General features: G+C 36.3%; 1 protein-coding gene across 4 annotated transcripts; it reads left to right on the top strand.

The window, feature by feature from the left end:
- The first annotated feature begins 162 nt into the window (after positions 1 to 162).
- On the top strand, positions 163 to 22,607 carry LOC118743357. 4 transcript variants are annotated; one of them, XM_036475970.1, is made up of 3 exons: positions 163 to 360; positions 20,129 to 20,515; positions 20,691 to 22,607. In XM_036475970.1, exons 2-3 carry the CDS (start codon positions 20,188 to 20,190, stop codon positions 22,379 to 22,381), a joined length of 2,019 nt encoding a protein of 672 aa, XP_036331863.1. In that variant the 5' UTR covers positions 163 to 360; positions 20,129 to 20,187; the 3' UTR covers positions 22,382 to 22,607. The 4 variants fall into 4 exon arrangements, with proteins under 4 accessions (XP_036331863.1, XP_036331861.1, XP_036331864.1 ...); XM_036475968.1 differs by lacking the exon at positions 163 to 360 and adding an exon at positions 770 to 1,026; XM_036475971.1 differs by lacking the exon at positions 163 to 360 and adding an exon at positions 11,256 to 11,483.
- The last annotated feature ends 445 nt before the right edge of the window (positions 22,608 to 23,052 follow it).

Here is a 23,052-nt window from a genome sequence, read left to right as displayed (position 1 = left end):
TTGAATGCAATTTCTACACCTCTACATCTTCATAACAGCCCATTGTGCACTAAGCAAAACACTCTCTAGTCACTCCGCATGTGGCAGAGTGACTATGCTCTTCCGTTGATGTCTTGCTTTTAGCCGACTGCTAACTCTGGACAGCTGGTCTAGTAACATCGGCAACGCTGATTTGGTTGCATGCAGCTCAGACGCGTTTTAAACTCGGAAAGGTGAAGTACGCATGCGCGACGCTCTTGCTCGATTAGCGGTGATGTGGGGATATGAATTAAACGCAAATAAATTAAAAAAATGAAAATTAAATAACTAAATACGTACATACGTACATACATATCAGGTCAGCTACTACATAAATAAGTGGTAAATCAAGAATTAAAAATTAAAGATAATAAATGAAAATAAAAAATGGTTTGAGTGCGAAAAGATAGCAAACGTCCGATTAATGCGCACAGACAGCGAACGAAAGAACAAAACGGGTTGGACGTTAGCAAAACGGATGGGCGGTGTTGGTGGACAGTGGCGACAGTATAGGTACATATGTACGTATGTATGTATGTATACAGTGACTGTGTTGGCGACTGTCGTCGTCGCACCGGATGCAAATACATAAAAAGTGACCGTAGATACCAATAACTACATACATAAATATTGCCTTGGTCACCACCACAGAATTGTCTTTGAGCCGTGTGCTAATGGCCTGCGTTATCGAAATTTAAATTTGTTGTAGTTGTTTTTGCTATCGCACATGCATGTAGGTATGCCTCTTACGCTTGCATTTATGTGCATATGTACATATGTATGTATGTAAGTAAATTTTTATGCTTGCAATGAAGTGGAAAAGTTTGTCGCGCGTCTTATGGCACAGGAAATCGACGTAAATTGGTTGGAAACAAAATCCATCCAAAGTTATGCCGAGAATGGCCGATAGTGTCTGCAGGAAATACAACCGGGGCTTGCTTGCATCGCGGAAAAATGACCATCAAACGTGCACGCGAGCACGCAAGCAAACAGTCGCAACTACTCTGAGTTAGTAAATATTGTGAAGACTGCAGTTGAGGCAAAATGCTTGCGTTCGTGGAAGGTTGCACTTCAACGAGTGACATTCAGTGCACTCCTTTTTTTTTGCTTTATTGATGAAGTGGCCTTTAATGGTCATCTTTACTTGGACGCACCCTTGGATATTGACACATATGTATACCATCTTACAAATCAATACTAAATTTTCTACCTGTAAGATCTATATATCGATGGCTGCGTGCAAGATCGACCTTCTCGGGAACCAGCATTTTTCAACCGCACAGCATTTTTGAACCGAATTCTGAGATAGTGCTTTTCAGTAAAATTCTGATATAGGGCGTTTTTGAACTGGCAGCCGAGATAGCTCGATCTTCCACTCAGCCATCGATATATAATCACTGTATTTCCAGAAATGTCCCATATTTTCTGACTCTGAGACCAAGTAACAATTTATAGTTCTAGTTTGAGTTAATCGCTGACATACACAAAAGTACGCTGAGTAAACTAAAGGTAAGCTTAGATTAGGTCAGGTTACGATAGTTGTCACTATGCACAGCACGCAGACTAGGACCGGGAACCCGTACCTATATGTATGTTGTATGTTTATTCATTAGGGTGTTTAAAATGTTAAGCTCCCCTAGGATTTTTCTAAATGTAAAAAATAATACCTGAATTTTTTTTTCTATTTGATTGTTATCAAACTTTTAACTTTTTAAAGGATATACCTACATATCTGTGGCATTTAATTAAAACAACTCAAGTGACTTTTGAATTAAAAAATAATAAGTTTAATATTTTTATTTAGAATTACAATAATAATAATAATACTAGTAATACTAGATTGGCACTTACACACACGTTAGTGTTTGGCCGAGCTTCTCCTCCGATTTGTGGCGTGCGACTTGATGTTGTCACACAAAGGGGAGGGACCTACAGTTATACGCCGACTCTGCGCGGCGATTGTATTTTTATGAGAAGCTGTTTTTCACGGCAGAAATACACTCTGAAGTTTGCCATCGCCGGCTTGAACCCAGGCCCTGCGGAATGGTAGCGCGCACTGCTAACCACTACACCACACTTTCAACCCCCTTAAAATGAAATCTTTTACTTGCACGCCGACATTTTATGGCTGTTATGTATATGCGGTTTTTCACTAGTGTTTCTATATACCCATGAATGTGTTTCTATTTACCCATTTGCAAAATTTTTCATTTTTATTTAATTGTATCTTAAAAATAATGGCAAAATTTCATTGAATTATTTGTTTCGTTTTCGCAATGGTTTATACATTTATAAATTTATGCAAAATTTCTACAAGCTATTCTTTTTCCTCAATAAGCTGGCAGGTGTTTTGTTTGCAAACTCGTATTTGCATGCCTATGTAGAGGTGTGTGTGTGTGTGTGTGTATATGTTTATTTAAGCATGAGTAATATTGTTGACGTTTTTGTGGATGAAGACAAAAGCTACAGAAAACGTCATCAAATTGAATATATCAGCAATGAATACAAAATTGAGCTGTTTGCATATAAAATATTCCTTTTACGCCGGCACGCTTATGGAATAGTGAAAAGGTCAAACTTCGGGGAAAAAATGTAAACAATACTTGAAAATATCCCAGAATAAGTTTTATTCTGTATTGGACGAGAGTTACCGGAACACCAAGCGTACAACCACATGTGAAGGGAGCTTTTAAATTTTTTAAATTATTTATTGTTTTCTGCTATTTGAATTTTTTCAAAGTTCCTTTCATTTAAAAACTTTATTTAATTTAGTGCTACATCTTTTTGGGAAGATAGGTACCTACTGGTTTTTTTATCATAATTTTTCTAAGTCCGAAAAGTTTAAAAAAAAATAAGAAACGCTAAAAAAATAAAAAAAAATTGAAAACACTGTAGTCAAATTACCACCAAATCATACTTTCCCTTAGTGATGCAATTTTCTTAATGACACGCTTTAGTGACTTCACGATTGACTATGTACATATACACATTTGGGTTTATAGCGGTACAAATTTAATTGCAGTCTAAAAGTGAAATTTCAATCGGCTCAGCAGAGAAATGTGACTTTATTTCACGAATGACGGAATTTCCACACATACAAACAAACATATGTATTAATGAAACAAGTGTGCGAAATATTGGGCGAAAACTTGTAGCCGCTATCCTTTTATGCAGGCAAACGTATGTACATATGTATATAGCAGATTTACATTAAGACGGCTCAGAAAACTTCACAAGAAGTTCCTAAAATGTATTAAACGTAAAAGGTTAGTTTAAAGTGCGAATTCAATTATTGGAGGAGCTTTACCAGAGGCTGATATTTTTTTTTTGGAACAATTCTTTTTGCAACTTCTCCTAAGTTGCTAATTGAGTTCAAAGAGTTACACCACCCTGAAGGCCAAAAAAATTGGTTAACAAATTTATTTTTTTATTACGCAGATATGTATGAAATTTATAAAAAACCTTTATTTCACACATAGAGTCAATATATAAGAGAAATTTCCAATAAATACAAATTTGAAAAAAATTGTAAAATGGTGGAGGTATGACCGCCTCCTCTTTTAATGATGGTGTACAAGATTTCTCAATCGGGTACTGTATGAAAATTACAAAAAGTTGCTCAGGGTGAAAAGAGAAATCGATTAACCCGTGTCTGTCCGCCCGTCTGTCCGTCCATTCCTCTGTGCTGACGATAGCTCGAGGAAAAATTGAGATATCTTAACAAATATGTTTCTGTGAGATAAAGACAGATGGTTTGAAAATGGGCAAAATTTAAGGGAACCACGCCCACATCCCACATAACGGAAGCTGCTTAACTCAAAATTGATGTTTGCAGTAATTCTTTAGCAAGTAATCCATTTAAAATAATTTTTTGGAAAATGTGTATCTCGGTATCTCTCCCCTGAAGTAAGACTTCTTTCCTAGTTTTAGAATAAGCCTTTTCACTGCAGAATTACATTCCCTATTAGAAACTGTTTTATAGTTGTTGGACCAGAGATCGAGCCCAAGTCTTCTTTAACTCGCTGTATTTGGTCCAGGATTTTTTTTCGATTTTTTTTATTTGTGGAAAAGCATGCAGGCTTTCTCAAGGTCTGCAAAACTTGAAAATATCCGCTTATTACTTCAGGTTAGGAAACGGAAATTAGATGGAGAATATTTTGGAAAGGATGGCAGTGCAGAGCTTAGGTAAAGTGGCCAAGTTATCGATTTTTGCTATGGCGACAACTTTTTTCCCTGGCATTCATTAACATTGAAACTCGCGATTTCGTCTGCTCTCAATGACTATCAGATACAACTAAATGTCCCAGCTTACTCAAAATTGTTTGATACCCTATCGGCAGATAGTACTTGGACAAGATGATTTCATTTGCTCAAAAATTCACTAAATTAAAAAAAAACTGATCTCGTTTTTTTTTCAAATTAAAAAATAAAATAAGTAAATTTGCGAAAATACTGTGTATAAATGTTCATTCGAAAACCCATTTATACAAATATTTTAAATGATAATCTATTGAAACTTCCATGCGCCATTACTGTTGCCTCATTTTCAAGTGAAATTTAAAAAATTTCTGCTACTGAAGCTATCATCAATTCAACAATTCCAATGTGAGGATTTAACCTCAGAGTGCCACGATATCCATGGCAATAGCATCTGTAATTATATTATTAACCACAATTTCCACTCATCTCCTAAATCATCATTATGCTGCCGCACGCCACTTACCATTTATATCATACGTATGCACACATGTACGGGTATTGGTATGGATAACATGTGTGCATGTATGTACGTACAGTATTGGCCAATACAATGGCATCCCCGTTTCAAACTGATATAGTTTGCCACTCATATTTATTTATTTATTTTTGGAATTTTCAATTAAAATACAGTTTATTCTCTAACAAAACTCATATAGACCCAAGTTTAAAAGTTTTTAAAAGACTACAAAAAACGCGTCAAATTTTCACCCAAATTTGAAACTTTTTTTCTCAGAAGTGTTAGAATTTTTTCGAGTACACAGTTTTATAGCCCATTCAATTTTAGTCCAATAATGTGCAAGTTTTAAGTGGCTAAAAATGACCGTCATTTTTTAGAATTTTTTTTGCCGAAGATGTTGCGAATTTCTTCCATATAAAAATAAATTGTGTTTATTCGTTATATGGTAGCAAATCGCTAGCTTAGAAAGAAAAGTGGCTAAGTCCCATTTTAAAAATTTTACAGGAGGGGAAAAAATCTTCCTATAGCCATTTTCTTTAACTATTTCGCAAGACTTTGAATCAAACATTTTGCGCCTTTAAAGCAAAGCAAAACTCCATAAGAATCAGAAGGATTCGATATTTATTAAAAGATGTCGTATTATTTTGGCCTTATCGGATTTGTGGTGCTTCTTTTGGACTTAGCAAATTTTCCTTTTAGTGCTTATGAAGAGGAAAAAATAAAACAAGTACCTTTATAATTTTCGAAACGATGCGTATTCAATTTCTCTAGCCTCCTATATCAAAATAAGAGTTTTCATAAAAAGTGGACTTAGCAACTTTTCACTCTAAGCTAGCGAAATGGGACAAAACAAAAATTCTAAAAAATCAACGGTAATTTTCAGCGACTTGAAACTTGAACATTATGAGACTAAAATTGAATGGGCTATAAAACTGCGTACTCAAAAAATGTCTAAGAGTTCTGAGAAAAAAGTTTGAAACTTGGGTTAAAATTTCTGCCTTTTTTGTAGTCTTTAAAAAGTTTCAAGCATTTTGAAATGGGGGTGCTATAGATATGTCCAATACTGTATGTACATATGTATGCACCTATGGTTTATGCATGTTTGGTATCATATGGTGGAATAGCCACCAGCCATCGCATCCGCATGCAATAAAGCCTCAATTATGATGGTTTCATCCATGCGTCGTGCGAATATCTGTCCATACTTACTTTGGTTTATGACCAACACTTTTTCTCTTATAAATTTCATGTTCATACTCGTTTTCACTCTTCAATACCTACTTCATTTGTTATGTGCAAGTCAACTTTTCAACAATTGCAGAAAAATGCCGCCTTCCTTACAAGTGCTCGAGTGATTGGTCGGTCGACCGATTGGTGGCATTCAACATGAGTCATGTGCATTAGGTTCAAGTTAACGACGTATGAACACAAATATGTATGTAAGTAAGTATGCAAGGTTTTTTTTTTTGCAACAAGTATACTTGAATATGTGCGTAGTATGTATGTGTGCATTTATCCAACACACAAATGGGTTCCGCAGCTTACAATAATTTTCTTCCACGCTTTTGAGCGGTGGCAATGAGCTCAGCTTTAATAATAAGAAACAAAATTACATTAATTAACTTGGAGCAAGAAAGGCGATCAATCGACTAAGTTGGCATTTTTTTCTTTTTGTTTTGTTCTGGTACATTATGACTTTAAAGTGTTTGCGCCATTTTTTCTCCTCAGTAGAAAAATTAGTTCCGCCGCCGACATGACAATTTAGATTCGTTTATAGAGAGGTCATGCTTATCTAACGTTTGGATTCTCGAACCAGTCTTAATTGAGTTGTTGCCGCCTAAACAATTTTGGATGAGTTCAACAGCTGAAGTCAATTGGAACGTTGTTTTTGTGTTTGTGAATTTAAAGAGTCATGCAGGCAAGTAGCCTAGCTCAGGCCTAAATGTTAGAAACTCAAAACGTACACCTATATCATCTTCGTGAGAGCCATTCAACACAAAATTGCTGGTAAATTGTTTGTTTATAAGATCATTCTCTTTGAAGTCACACGTTTAGTTTTGGTCTGTTTGGCCATGCGAAATACCCAGACAGAATGGATGACCTTTGTAAAAAAAAGTTACTTATAATCTGGATCCTGTAATACCCCCATTGACCCGACCTGGTATCCGCTCACCCTTAACTGTTCATGAAAGAAATATTAGTTGCGATCCCGTACGAGTCCGGACTAGTCAGAAATAGTCCGAATCAGTCAGATTTTACTGGAAATCGATCCCGTACTCGGTTCTCTGACTATTGAGAGGACAAAAAATAGAGTAAATACGGTTCTCGCTCTGTCAGAAGTTACCAGTTTTAGTCCGAGAATTTTTTGCTGGTAAATTCTGGTAAATGTGTCAAACGATCAGCTGTAGTGTGTTTGGCAACCAAATTGTAAACAAAAGAAAAGTGCACTCTGCTAATTCATGTTGAAAAGTATTTAATTACTTGTTTAAGTGGATCCTAATGAACTTGAAAGTATTTTTGGTTATTTACATGTGTGAGCTGAGTGTGTTTACATACAAAATAAGCAAAAATTTACAACCAAAATTTTGAGGTTATATTGAAGTTGACAGAAGTTACCATTTTTTACTAGAAAGCGATCCCGTACTTTTCAATGTTACTCTCTGGCTCTGAGCGAATTTTTATTTTTTGACAGTTTTACTAGTCCGAGTCCGAGGAATACGGGATTGCACCTATTAAATTTTCATGTATGCCATAATAAACTCATAAGCTAGACATTATCCAATATGCACCACGCCCCACTCAGTGTGCGCGCATTGTAGCTTTATAAAGTTGAATTGTTTCACCATACAATTAATTGTTTATTTGCTGCTATTTCAATATGAAATGTTTTTTCACTCCCATTTAAACTTCACACAAATAATAACAAAAACCTGAAACAATAAAAATGATCTAATAAGCGTTTTTGCAAAGTCGTTATTCAAAATACCTACATATATACATATATATATTATTCGCACATGATTCACTCGTTCAAATTTTAGGTTAATTTGTATTCCAGTTTTTTGTTACCAAATTTGTCTTTCTAAACTTTTAAGCTGCTTCAGTTGACATATAATACGTACCGACATATATGTATGTACAAACTTACATAACCGGCAATTTTTTCCCCCAAGATACGAGCTTATTTTTTGGACTTATGGGAGCTTCATTTTAATGTCATGTAAGTGATGAAAGTACCTTCATTACTTAGCCCTTAGCCGATTCCATGTGAATTAATTGTTCACATGATTTTACAAGCAAAACAAAATCCAGTTGGGAAATATTTGTATGGTTTTAATTTATAATTTTTGGTAATATGTATCTTTTCACATGGAATTCCCATTAAGGACGATTATTTCTTCATAGACGATTCATATAGACCCAAGTTCCTTGGAAGATGAACATTAATTTGGACGAAGACATATATGTATTCTTAATCGCCTAGTTATCAAGCTTATATATTATCTGAATTATCTACTCATGATCGTATTGTAAGCGCTGGCTTCAATTGCAAAAAAATTAGATAGGATTAAAAACACCGAAGAAAAATAGGTAATGGGCAGCATAACTCTTTTTTTCAAAATCGCATAAACTTTAATCTTAGTATCACTGTCGTGAAGATCAACGAAACGGCAGTTTCGATATGGTCAGAGAAAGCAGGGTCTTAATTAAGTGGATTTAGTTTCACGAAAGTTCACATCACAGAGTATTTAATTGTTTCAGAGTAACGCAGGTCGCTCGAGGCATATGAAGCTTTCTTCTTCAATGGGTGGCGGTTGAACTCCAATAACGTCATTTGCGGGGAGAGTTGGTGAAGGTGGTCCATTAGTAGTTGTACGTAATCCTGGATATTTTTTGTGAATTCATAGAGATTACTTCTGACGAAAATTTTGCTTCTGACAAGTCCCAGAATTAGGCGCTCACTTGCTGACAGTCGAACTTCTTGATTAGCTTTAAGTAATGCGCCCTTCCTGAAATCATCTGCACCTAGGGTTTCCTGAGGGAGTAAGTTAGTCTCGTTCGAGCACAGGTCATCAGATAGTCAGCGTATAAGACCAGAAAAAATCCCACAAAGCTTCTTTCAAGGGACAAAAAAATCATATCAGGGAAAAGTAGGAAAAGTAAAGTGTCATAGTAAGTATGTATGTATGTATGTATGTATGTATGTATCTCATTGGCTTTTCCACTTTTATGCAAAAAATGGCAAAGCATATCGCCGAACAATATCTGATTGTAGAAAGTTTTGTAAAATGACACCAATAACAAGTAAGACACATCTATCGGTAGCAATCTACTAAGGCTATCTGCACACTTGTCGTCCAATCATAGTTGCGTTATCGTCTCGCCCTGAAATTTTGAGCCGAGCACATGCATTTCAAAGGAGATCTGCACACTTGTCGTTATCGGCTAGTTATCGGCAAATCGTAGAAGATGCAGAAACGGATAAGTACGGCACTGTCGTTTGCTAATCGTTGTGCACGCATTGTTTGTTTACATTTTATGGGTTAAAATTAGTGAAAAAGTTAATATTTGCATTAAAATTGTATAAAAATTAGTATTTTTTTGCATAAAATCTGTGGAAATTATTAAAAAGTGGATAATTGCATTAAAATTTAATAAATATGAGCGTTTTAACTATAAAATATGACGAAATTGTATTAAGTCTCTGTGTGCATACACAAAACACATTCCAGGAAAAGAAAAGAAGAGATATTACTGGAAAATTACGTCTAGGAATGTTGCAGCACAGTCTATATTTAAAAAATTGCAGGTTTTTGTAAATATTTCGCGAAAATATCAACAAAAAAAAACAGAAAATACCTGCTCCAAGTGAATTTTTAGACGCCAAATGAATTGAAATATCACGACCAAGTGTGCAGAAGTGTAATCGTCATGTAATCGTTGCTTCATGACGATAACTATGACTCAACTATGATTGGACGACCAATGAGCAGAAAGCCTAAGACTCCCCAGAACTCACATGAGTTTTTTTTTCGCAAATAACGTCATCGCGACGACACAATTTCAATGAACCGCGAATAGAGTGGAGTGGAGCAGAAAACGCCCGTAATGGCAAAAAACATACTCGTGCATAAGCTTTTAATAAGCGGACATACATACATACAAATAGCTATTCCACCGGCATAGATGGATGAACGAACATACAGACCAAATGACTATAAAGCCACAGCGAACACAAAGAAAAAAGACTATATTTGTTGAAAGAGTTCGAAGACCACAAGGAACGACATGGTTTGTGGCAACAACAACAACAACTGTAGCAATGAGAATAATGAAAATAACATAAGCAGCATAAGTATGAACATACTCGTACATACATACATACATACTATATATTTGTACAATAAATAGCAACATCGGCTAAGAGTGGCGTTTAAAGCGTGCATAGACATTAAAAATACAAATAACAACAAAAATAAAAATAAAAACACTAAACATTAAAATTAACCAATTGAACTCTGGCAATAGGCCACACAGCAGTTGTAGCGACAGCAGTGATAATTCCAGCCGTAGCATCGCCAGCGGCAACAGCAGCGCAGTGAGGTGGTGCCGCTGTGGGAGGCAAAAAAGTAGTGAATACCGCTGACTGCCTATAGAATTCCAATATGAGGGTATCCATTAGGGATGCTAATTTTTCAGCTTTTGCCGATCCCGGAATTTTCGGGATGTCGTTATCACATTGCTTCTATATTGTTTGAGAAGCTTTTCTACCATAAAATAAATAATTATAAAAGGGTTTGAAACCTACTTTTTTATTTAAAGTTGCGTTTTTATTTTTTCTCTCTGACGTCAAAATTTATTTAAAAGGACTTTGTAATTTCAAAGATATGAAAAATTCCAAAAATTATCTAAAAAATTCAATGCAATTTGGAATAAAAATATGGGTACCAAATGCAAAAGGAAAATTCTTTTTAGAATTAAAAAAATTTTAAAATGTTTTGGATTCACAAGAACAAATAGGTATTTTTTAAGCTGATGAAGTTAGAAGGACGAAATTCAAGGATGTTATCCAGTTTATATAAGTCTTTAACTTATAGTTTTTTCAAAAACAGATTTTGCGAAATTTCAAGGATAAAATTTTGAAAGGACATTTTCAATACTTGCCAGTCCTTCTGCACTAAAAACTTTAATCTGTTTAAATTCTACAGGATTTTCTCTTTAATTTGATACCCATACTTCTTCTCTAAGTACATTTATCTGAATTTTTTAAATCATTTTTGAATTACTGACGTCGGAGTGAAAAACTTAAAACGCAATTTTACTATATTTGGCCCAGAGTTTCGCGAAAATATTGATATTTGTGTTTAAAATTTGTATGTATAATGAGCTAGATATTTATAAAAAAAAAATAATTATTAAATAAAAAAATAAATACTAGTCAAGAAAAGGAGTTTATATTATTGCCATCAGTGCAAATTACAAATCCAGAAAATCCTGGGATTATTTGCCAAGAATCCCGGGATTTACATTCCTAGTATCCATGTAGGCTGTGTGTGTTGTGATACTGTTTGGCGTGTGGATTGGAGAACGGCATGGGACCGACCGACAGATCGATTGCGCGTTGTCGAAGCTGACTTTGTTTCAACAGCGAGGAGCAGCAGTCAGACGGCGCTGTTGAGTAGAGATTCAGCTTTAGTTAACAGACGCATTCGGCGCTCGATCACACGACGGGGTATCACTCACACGCGTAAATATATTGTTATCAAAAAAAATATATTTCCTAAGTCAGTTTTAAAACTAGATATGAGGAGATAAACGCACGCCAAAAATAAAGCAGCAAAAACAATTAATTTAAATTGCCTATATTTTTTGCATAAAACATAAATTTGTTACAATAATACATACTGTCCACCACCCACTAACCCACTTATTCAGTTCTGATGGCTCATCAAAGTCAGGTGCTCAGCTGTAAATTGTGTGAACGGCTTACTTATATAATAAACAAATAAAAAACAAGACATGTCGCAATAAACAATTAAACGAGTGAATTAAAACAACACATCGATCTTAGCGATCAATTTGACAAACAAACAAATTTCCGAAAGATTTCTACCGTAATTTCCAGCTGTGCGAATCGTGATCAAAACCGCCACAGCGATTAGATAGATTTAACACTGAAATGCTAATATTTTGCATTAGCAAGACCAAACGCGTTTTCGTAAGAAATGAAAGTGTGTGTGTGAAATAAAAAAAAGTAAAAAATACGTGTAGTTAAAATAAAAGAACAATTTTTAAGAAATCAACAACTTGCAAATTTCATTAACAAAAACCAAAAAGAAAAAATCCAAAAGCAAAAGCGGCTAAGCTACACACTCCTAACCCCCCCCCCCCCCCCATCCACAGAGCGTGATCAATCTATATACATACATACATATGTATGCCACTGTAATAAAGTGAAAAGTGTACTAAAAAAAAAAAATAATAATTATAAAACAAAATAAGCACACAAATAAAGGCGGAGTGGAGCACACACCCGAAAATGGATTGGAAAGAGCAACCGGCCGCAAATGATATCGAGCAATTTCTACGCGGTAAGTCGTTTCGCTTGACTTGTGGCACTAATGTTTTCTCATTTTCCCCACTTAATACGCTATTGTGCGACAAGCTTAACTATGTAAATATTTACTAACATTCCACTGAATGCAATGTTGGTGGTTTTAGTATGCACATATGTATGTATGTAGTTAACCCTTTTTTCTATGTGTTAAAACGTTTTCACACTCATATGTTAGTTCTACTTTTATACTACTTCCTTATACATACATATACATATATGTACATATACTAAGTGCCGGGAAAAGCTTATATTCCTTAAACATATGTATCTACATAGTTAGATTTGCTTAGTGACTATTCTGACAAGTGTTATGAAGCAAAATAGAAAATGTTTCTCAGTAATTCTATCAATTTTTGTTAATTATCTGTGTAAATCAAAGAAAAAGGTGGTGTTTAAAGCAAAGATTAAAATTCCTGGAATAGCTTACCATGATTATTTTTTTTAGTTTAGTGTTTAATGGTATCTATATGTAAATGTTTTTATAAGCTTTTTACTAAAATATCGCTTCAACTACTACTTTACATATCATCCATCTCCATTTTTTTTATTATGAAACCACTTCTTTTAACTCGCTGATCACCGACTAGTTTGGAAGTTTATTAATAGAATCTTCTCTCAATTGGTCTTAAATTTGTCACACAATTATAGAGATAAATTTATCGACAGATGGAAATTAGAATACTTTGTACTTAAAAATTACGCTCGTGGCTCTCAACAACCTTTAGATATTGTAACCAATCTCTCTTTGATACAAGTAGGAACTCGAATAAATTTGTATCCTTTACTATTTCAGACCAGTGTTGCATATACTAAAAATGCCATTCCAACTATTATTATCGAAGAGAAGTTATGAATGTTATGCCATTTCCCACGCAGTTTATTATTTTCTAAACAAAATCGTAGCAGATCGAAGGTAAAGCGGAGTAGCGTAGTTAATTTAAAATTTTCTCGAAAACCGTAGCAAATCTACTACGATCGTAGAAAAGTTCCAACCTCTACTGTAGCGCAAATAATAGCAAACAAGTAATTTTTAAGCAAAAACTTCAATGCTCATATGAAAAAGTAGGAGTACCGTTAATATATTCATGATCCAATGATCGGAACTAACCAAATTAGTATGGGACTACCCTTTCCAATAAAAAAAACATTGATCGAAAACGGTTCAAAGATCCAATGATCGGAACTAAACCAAATTGGTATGGGACTACCCTAGAGATACCCACCTTTCCAATAAAAAAAACATTGATAGAAAACGGTTCAAAGTTATCCGGTATTCCGATGAATTGATAATGTTCCTCATTTTTTGAAGTCGATTAAAAATAAATACAATCTTTGTAAAAACAATGCAGTAATTCTACGTCAACGTCGCACAGTATTCTATTTTGGAAAAAAGGGACAAAATCGAATGTCTCTAGAAGAGAATTCAGGAAAAATCGACCTTGACCTTTAAAACCTTTAAAATTACCTCTAAATAAAAGATTTTAATTTTTTTATTTTTTTTTGCCTGAAACCACATGCAATGTACTTTTGAAAAGTTTGCTGTTCTTGCGTCAAAGAACCAACTTCAGTGGTCGCAAGAATCGAAAAAGGCATTAAGAATTTCTTTTAAGTTTAAGTTTAAGTAAAGCTGTGTTTAAGTAAAGCTGTGTTTAAGTAAAAAAAAAAAAAGAAAAATCAAAAAAATTACCTTTAAAGTTCATCTAAAAGGTCCAATTAAACGAAAAAGTAAAAATTGCCTTAAGCTCAAAACCGGTCTTCAAAAGTAATTCTTTAAATTTTTTCTTTTTTCATGGATATGGATTTAACGAGACTATTTTTCCTGAATTCTCCATCCCAAAGTTACATTTATATTGCTCTCTCTTCTCGTTCTCGAGGTATTTGATTTTGGCCGTTTTTTTCCAAAATAGACCACTGTGCGCCGCCGTAAAGTGAGAAAGTTGAAGTAGTGAAAGTTTCATCGAAGGACCATTGGGATTATTTACATATTAAAATAACACAGTCCAAGAAGGGTCAAGAAACAGAAAACCTAACATATATTTTCGAAAGATTTCGGTACGCTGAGTTATCCTAACCTGAGTGTGCAAAGCAAAACATGTTTTTCGTCACACACAGAAAAGTAGACAAAGTAGTCGAAATGCGATATCTCGGCGAAAAAAGGGGAAGATTTGTTTATTTAAGATACTTTGACTAGTTTTGTATGAAAAAAAGTTAAGTGCGATGCTACATAAGCATAGCCTTCTAGGTTAGGATAACTCGCAAACATTACACATGACTTTGAAAATTGAGGTCAATGTGTTGACTGGGTATAAATAACGAACGTCCTTGCCAAGTTTTGATCAGACTAATTTGAAGCATTGATTCTCGCAGTCGAATGAAATGCATCTAGGATAAATTTCGACATACTTTCGTCATATTTGGCACTGCAGCAGTTTATCGGTTTTAAGCCGAAACCTAAAAGCTTTGCCAATCGGCTTTGTCTGTTGTGAGGTTTCACCTGTTTATTCCCTTCGAGTGGAAAGAAGTCCGTCTGCAATTAGTATTCTATTATTTTAATGGTGGAAGCCCTTGCTGTCGTCCGGGACGGAGAATCTTTTCGCCGAAGCGTCCGTTGAGTGAGGCATATTACAATTTGCGAACCTTTTTTTGTACATTTTCATCGATAGACCTCTCTCTTCCTTCTTGTTTTCTTCCTTCTACAAGTTTTAAAAATGAACGACTACATCCAGGTCCGAGCAGCATCCGAAAAAAAAATGTGTTTCTCTAATAGTGGTCGCCCCTCGGCTGGCAATGCCAAGCCTAAGAGTGCAATGAAAAAGCTTCTCACACTACAAATTGTAAAAAATGCTCGGCCAAACACTTTGCTTGTATGTGAGCGCCAAATATTTATTTATTTATTGTAGGTTTGGTGTAGTGTCGCACAAAGTGGATAAGCATGCATTGAAGTATTATTGTTGTTGGGACTGTCGATACAAATTTTTTTAATGCTAAACAGAGTTTCTTTGATTTGTGAATTTGTAACATTTGTTTTTTTTTTGAGATTGGGGATCCCCTCAATATCGAATCAGGAGACTACTACTTAATATGCAACTAAAATTCGAGTAAAAATTCAACGTCACTCAGTTAGCAATTACGAAAATATGTGCCACGAAATCGCAATTCACCGGACGTTAGCAGCTTAGTGCTTGGCAACCTACTTATTGCAAGAAACGACTTTCTACTACAATTCGCACGGTTTGGCTTGGTGGCCTCTACTGGCAGCTTCAAAGCATTATGATCATAATGAGAAAATAAGAAGACACCTAATTACATACATAGTATAGAGCTAACAAGGTTTTATGAAAACCCCATAATTTAAATAAAAGTAGCCACGCCTCTTCGGCGTCAACTAAATTAGTACCTCACCGACGCCGCCTAGCGTTGCCTACAAAAGTTTTGCAAAGAATATTTTACGCATTTCAATTTTTTGTTTTCTTCTTCTAGTCGCTCGCACTAACTGCTAGTTGCTTAATTTACTGCATTCGCTTATTTTTTGTTGACTCACTAAACTTGCCGCAGTTGTTCAGCTAACCCCCTTCCCACAGCTTTGGTAGTACGTTTTGTTTGCTGTTTTTTTTTTTTTTTAATTGGCTTGCCGCAATGCCTCGATTTGTAACGAACATTTGCGGTTTTTTTGACTGCTCAGCGTTATTCTTTGGGATTTTTCATTTCATTTTTATGTGGCTGTTAATGTAGCTTTTTTTGCGGTGTGTATTGTCTTTCCGTCTGAGGTTAATATGTATGTAAGTATGTAGTTTACCGCTAACACATTTTTGTTTTTATTATTTTCATATTTTCTCAGTTTTTCTTTGGTTAAATGGCGTTACCGTTATTCTGCTGGCTTTTACTTTTAGTGTCGCAACATCAACACATTCGCGCTAGTTATGAATTCATCATCGTTTAACCCCCTGCCTTTTTTTCTTACACTTTTTTGAAAGTCATTTAAGTTGCAGAAGTTCACGACTCCAGTCAACTTAAGTACACAAATATGTAGTACATACATAGATGTATACGTACATACAAATGTATATATTTTTATAGAGCCACATATCTTAAGGGCCTCATTAACTCTTACTTAGCTTTGATTAGTCTTTGAATTAGTCTGCCGCTTGGCTTGGTTAGTCAAACATTCAAAATCATGTAACCAAACACTCGAAACTTTCTTTGAGTAGTTGTAAAAAAAAAAAAAATGCATTGCACACCGACTTTTATAACCGCTTTTATCGTCCAAAACTTAATTTCAACGTTGGAAATTTCTTATAATTACTCGCTCGTGTTGAAAGGGTGTTAGCTGAAATTTACTTTATTAAAAGTTTTACGTAATTTTAATGGTAACATTAATGGTGTGGCTGGCCTAAGAATGTGGTATTTAAAAAGTCATTACATCATTGAAATTACCGCTGGTTTTTTATTATCGCTTGACGTTTGTTTTCTTGAAGGATGTATGTAACGCTTTTTGTTATCACAGCTCAAATCTCTAAACGATCTGCTATTGTCTGCTGACAGTCGGCCAGAATCCAACTTATATGTACTTATGAATTTGTTTATGCGACTTACCTTCTGCTTACCTCGGTTTTATTTTCTATACCTTACGTTGCTTTAACTTCTTGGCTCAATTAAATCTTTGAATTGCAGTTGATTCCTAAAGAACAGTTCGTTGATAAATATATATGCATGTGTGTGCTTCACAATTGTGTTTTAAAACTTCTTTTTATACCTTTTGTATATCTCTCTTTGAATCATTAGTTTTTGCACACCATACTTTCACACTCTTTTCTTGACTTTCTGCCAGAAAAGTCGAGCACTTATCTTCCTGACAGTCCGTTAGTTCTGAAAGCTTTAAACTTAAAAATGCAAAGCCTCTAACTGTATTAAACCAACTTTAAATAATTTACTAAGAATCACACCGCTTTTATAGCTAATGAACGCTGGAACAACCTTTGGTGTTGTGGAACCTCCGGATTTATGTGGCTTTTCCGTAAAAGGAAAAACACATCGGTGTCTAATTAGCAGGGAACGGATTTTTAAGACCTAAAAACCTATAAAAAAGGCAAAATAAAATAACGAAATAGGCTGGAAAAGGCAAAATAAAATAGCGAAAAAGGCAGGAAAAGACACTAGGCATTGCAAAAAAGGCAAAAAAAAAGGCAAAAAAAAATTGCGAAAAAGGCAGGAAAAGGCACTAGGTATTGCCAAAAAAGCAAAATCAGGCACTAAAAAAAGACATAAAATACGAAGAACAATCAAGTAATACATTTATTTTAGAAATGTTTATATTACAAGTAAGAAGAGAAAAACTATGAACTAGTTTCATTATATGAAAAATTTGTACTTTGAATCTTTGACTATTTTATCCTTTCGAGTTTCTAACTCATAAAACTTTAATCTGTATAGTTGTAGTAACATTGAACCACAAGATGCATTTTGAAGTTTTCTGGCAGCATTTTCATTCGATTTTCGCGAAGAAAAGCCTTGAATATACTAAATGTGCGCTCGACGTAAGTTGATACAAGCGGCGCCCAATTTAAATATGGAAGGTTTGAAACGTTCATATTATCAAGAATAAGGGCGTTTTCATCGCCCTTTACAATTTTATCCACAGCCCTTATTGTCTCCAAGCCTACGTTAGCTGAGAAAACGGCTTTGAATTTTTCCAACACCAATTTGGCAAGAGGTCCCTGCGCTTCTATAAGCCGCATGGGCATGTGTATATTTATTAATCTTAAAAAAAATTGTAAATGCTATAATCACTTTTTTAAAGGTAGAAAAGGCAAAAAAGGCAAATATCTTAAAAAAGGCAAATATCTTAAAAGAGGCAAAAAAAGGCAACATCAAATGTGTATTGATGGAATCAGGGAAAGCTAAATCGTGGACATTCTTAATCGGATATACTCTATCTCTTTAGCAGAAAAAAAGGCAATTTCCATGAAATCCGTTCCCTGCTAATTAGCTTACGCGCCATGAGACAAGAGGGTGATCACAGCCGAACATTGTCATAATTGCGAGAACATATAAAAAGAAAATTTATAGTTGCTTTTATGCCATAGTCCGGTTTTAAAAAAGAAGAAGATTATACACATGCCAAACCATTCAAAGCCTTACAGAGATCTCAGAGATGGAAATAATAGGAAAGTTCACAGCGACAACTAATGGTTTATACCCGAGTTAGTTTGCACGTTAAGTAGCTTGTCGTTAACAGATTCTGAAAAAGAGTAGCGTGTTACGAAAAACTAATTTTCTTAAATAGGAATCCCCGGGGGAAACTAAAGATCATTCGGCTTACAGTCAACTTGCTTCCGTAAAAAATGCATCCTTTCTCAAAAACCACCACTGTTTACCATTTACATATTTCACATGATGTGTGCGAATTGTTTCCAGACAGTTAAAAAAATAAAAATAAAAAATAAAAAAAACTTTTGAATGTACCACGTTTCTTTTCTAAAAAAAAAAGTAGAAAATAGTAATAGCCGTCATGGATTCGCCAAAAGTTAGCCAATGGCGAAACGAACTGACTCAATGAGGTACAACCAAACTCGCTATCGTCCATCCTAGCTGGGTTGAATACTTTCAGAGCTGGAGCGACGGTGTCCATTCGAACGACATGACCAAGCCAGCGGAGTCTCGCTGTATTTTAATTCGCTGCACTATGGGTTTTTACGTGGCGGGTCCCAAAGCCAGCGCACAACCCATTGCTGGGACGGGGGTGGTTTCGCAACCAAATACACGTTTATATAGCGAGCCGCTTGCTCCCAGCAGACACCTGCTTGCAGCCGCACCTACTGGTGAACAGATGCTGCGGACTTCAGTGAGCCCTTAAACCGAGTAAGTCGGAGTGGTCCCACCGAAGCTCCCTCTCTTTCTGCCGTGACCCAAGGCTCCATTCGGATTGGTTACCGCATCTCGCACATGGGTTGCTCACGTTTCCCAGAGTGCGCGAACGAGGACGCAAGAGTCGGGATTGAGTATAGCCGTGCAACTGTAACTGCATACACAGCACAACCAACGACTATACCCCACTGCACTCCAATCCTATGATTATGTATACATAAAAAAAAAAACTAGATGAGCAAAAGAGACAGAGCGCTCTTTTATTAGGAGAAATATTTTGAGTTTCGTGGAAGCGAGAGGTAAAAATTGAGACAAAAGAACTGAGTTTTATTAAATATAAATTTATTTGAAGAGCGCTCTTTCTTTTTTAACTCACAAAGGAGGAAATCAAAATTGATTGTGCAAAAATATTTTTACGCACTTTCTGTTAGGATTGCAGGAGAACCGTGGTTCCTAAATATTTTTAGTCAAGAAATCTGAATAAACTTTCAAAACCTCCATTTTCCACCGAAATACAGTCTGTCAAATGTCACCGAAAAATTTTGAATTTTTCTTAGTTGCCCTTTTAATTTTTTTAGGTATTCAAACCAGATAAATTTTCCTGGACCCCACTTTTCTTGTGAACCACCATGTTTATTTTATGCCAACGTATGTAGACCCCGTCAAATCTCCCGTGGATACCTGGGGGCCCACCTAGAATCTCTGCTCTAGAAGATGGTTTTAGAAAAAAGTATACCCAGTATACGCATATTTTTTCCAAAGGAATGGTTCATCCCCGATTGTGTACAAAGTTAGCATTGCAGCATTGGTTTTCGGCGTACTATGAAAAATATTGAACTGCTGACTGAACTTAGTTTAGTTCTATACAAATACTACTAATACACCGACACATCTACATCTTACATTTTCAGATGTGCGTGAGCATTTCCGATCTTCGCTGGAGACATCCGAATACGAAAATACATCGAATATGTTTCATGCGACTGAGGCGGAGTCAACGCTAAATCTTTTACTACGCTGTGAACTGCTGTTGGCGAACTATTCCAAGGATGATGCAAGTACAACAACACTTAATAACAATGAGCGCATTGTCAATGGGAAAATGAAGTCAAACGAAGTCAATGAAGGAATCAATGGAGTTAATGGGGTCAATGGCCTGCCAATGCAAACGAGGACAAATACAGCGGACAGTCAAAGCAATAATTCAACAAAGAACGCCTCCAAGCAGACAGAACAACAGCACGAAGACGCTTCGTACTTGGATATGAGCGGAGGAGGCAAAGCTTGTGGCAAGAAATGTAAGTAAACGCTTGACCTCTGCCCACAATGCCAGCATATGGTCATATAAATACATACACACATGTGTATATACATATGTACATATGATTCTAATGACTCATGAGTTAATTAAAGTAAAATAGTTTCCAATTAAAATTAATTTTTATTTTTTTTTATTTCGCTTGTACATTTCAGCCTCCAGCTGGTATGATCACTGGAATAATGAAACGAAGAGCGATAAGACTTTCCGGTGCTCAGTACGTCTTGGCAACCAAACCAACAGCCAGGCATACAGTGATGATGATTTCGATGAAGATGATGACGATGACAGTGAAGGCAACGAAGATGACAACGGCTCTCAAAATTATGATATTTGTCAGGTATCCAGCCATGACAAGGACGAGATGCAGAAGGCAATAACGCCCGAATTGGAACCAATGCAAGCGATTGATTGCCCTTATATGGATTTGCCTGCGGGCCACCTCTCCATCGAGCGCGCCACCAAATATGGTCAGCTGCAACGCATTGAGAAGCGTTTATTTTTCGATCAATGCAAAAAGTATTACTGTGGTGTGTTGAACGATTGGCTTCTCTGCTATGCAGATGGCCCCACCGCAGCACATCCGAGCATTACCTTGTATCTAAAGCACAGCGGCATCGAAATCGAGCATTATGGTGAGGGCAAGCGTCGTGAAGTTTGCTTCCAGATAACCACCGCCGATCCCAACAAGAAATTCCTGTTTCAGGCGAATAGCGAGGTGGATGCCAAAGAGTGGATAATCGCCGTGGAGACGGCTATACGTGGGGATGCAGCACCAGCCAATGTTATGAAGAACGTTCGGAAACTGCCAACACCGCCCATTGTTAAGAAAATAACATTCATGGGCCATATGAGCGCCGCGCCAGCTCATGATTGCATTTACGAGGAACCTTCTCCGCTCTTCCAAACAGAAAAGTCACCCAACAAACCGCCAAATTTGCCAGTAAAGAAGGACACCTTATCTGCGCTTGATATGGTCAACTGCTTTGAGTACGATGTGCCAAAGTGTCCACCACAGCCCATTAAATCAGTTGATATTAGCCACACTGAATCGGAAACTGTTGAGCTATTGAATTTAGGTGAGAAGAGCATGCTGAGCGCTGAGAAAATTGAATTCCAGTCCATTGTCAAGGATGTGCATAGTAAGTTGTCTAGTCAGTTATCGGCGGGCACGACGCCGGAGCGTCTAAAAAAGGTCGCCAAAAAGACATACTCCGGTAGCAGTGCCAGCGATGTAGAAGCTGTAGCGCTTACGCCCGCTTCAGCTGCAGCGGCTAAAGAACACAAGAAACAACGCAAATCGATCACGCCAAATGTCAGTCCGCAGAAGGGTAGCAACAGTGTCATTAACAATCAAAACAATACCAGTAACAATACGTGTGCTAGCGAGCGAGCAGCGGTGAAAAGTTGGTTTTTCAATCGGCTGAATAAAACCACCTCTTCGGGTCGCAGCACCAGTTCATCCAACTCCACATCTTCTTCGCCAGCCAAATGCAAACAAAGCGAAAAAGAGAATCTACTGCAGAGCCTCGAATTGCATGACACGGTGGATGGTGGTGGAGGCAGTGATGCTCTACATAACACCAGCAGCAATCCCGCTTCACCAATACTAAAGAACTCATCCGCTGGCGGCACTGCCGGTATGGTGGATAGCTCGATGAAGAGCAAAGTTGATCTGATAATTAAAGAGTTCGAGACAAGTGCGCACATGGGCATGCTCACCATGGAAACGTTGGCGGGTAGTGCTGTGGCCTCACTTAGTTCCTTCTGCGACAATGACTGCAATAACTATGAGCCCATCATGACTGTGACAACACCACCAAGCAGCTTTTTGAAGAAAATTTAGCTGGCGACTTGCGGAAATAGCCGAGTGTAGATTGAAGACATCACTGGATGGGTGCATGGTGCATCAGACACTCAATTTATTTCTAATATTAATTTTATAAATTCAATAATGCTTTAGAGTTGCACTCTTGCTAAATCTTGAAGTGCGTGGACAATAAGAGTATTCATTATTTCAATTAAAGAACTGTTCTTTGGAATAAACAATTTTTGTTAGAATTAAAATGTAAGGAAAGGTTCTTTTTTTCGGATGGTACAAGGTTTGTGGATTCTTCTAAAATGATTTAGAGTTAAGGGATACTCCACCTACATATGTACATAAGTATTTGAAATTAAGTCACACACAAAAACTTTTGGCTGCCGCTCATATGAGCGAAAATTAGGTTGGGTTAGTCTGGCTGGCTGTGTCACAAACATACGGATAGCAGATGAAGATAGCTGAAGGCTTACCCAAGAAGGTCTGATGAAGTGATTCCCTGTATGGCTTCTAGAATGGCGTTTTCTATTGTACTAGTTTATATTATTTGCAATGCATTTTTGGTTGCAATACAGCAGCTGGATACAATTAGTGAAATTGATCATTTTTGTGAATTTGGATTGGGAACGAAAAATTAAACTGAAGATGGCACGGAGCCTAACTGCTCTGTGCCAAAACCAAATTTGCTACTCTTTCGA

The sequence above is a fragment of the Rhagoletis pomonella genome, unplaced genomic scaffold, assembly GCF_013731165.1.
Source record: "Rhagoletis pomonella isolate Grant_MI unplaced genomic scaffold, Rhpom_1.0 Rhpom_scaffold_00007, whole genome shotgun sequence".
Classification (NCBI taxonomy): Eukaryota; Metazoa; Arthropoda; class Insecta; order Diptera; family Tephritidae; genus Rhagoletis; species Rhagoletis pomonella.
Note: the sequence above shows the minus strand (reverse complement) of the source record. Positions and strands in the feature narration are given on the sequence as shown.

Excerpts from the sequence above, each read along its gene's own strand:
- LOC118743357 (XM_036475968.1), top strand. The coding sequence starts at position 909 with ATGCCGAGAATGGCCGATAGTGTCTGCAGGAAATACAACCGGGGCTTG. Across the intron at positions 1,027-20,128 it reads AACAGTCGCAACTACTCTGA|ATGTGCGTGAGCATTTCCGA; the intron begins GTTAGTAAATAT and ends TTACATTTTCAG. Across the intron at positions 20,516-20,690 it reads CAAAGCTTGTGGCAAGAAAT|CCTCCAGCTGGTATGATCAC; the intron begins GTAAGTAAACGC and ends TGTACATTTCAG.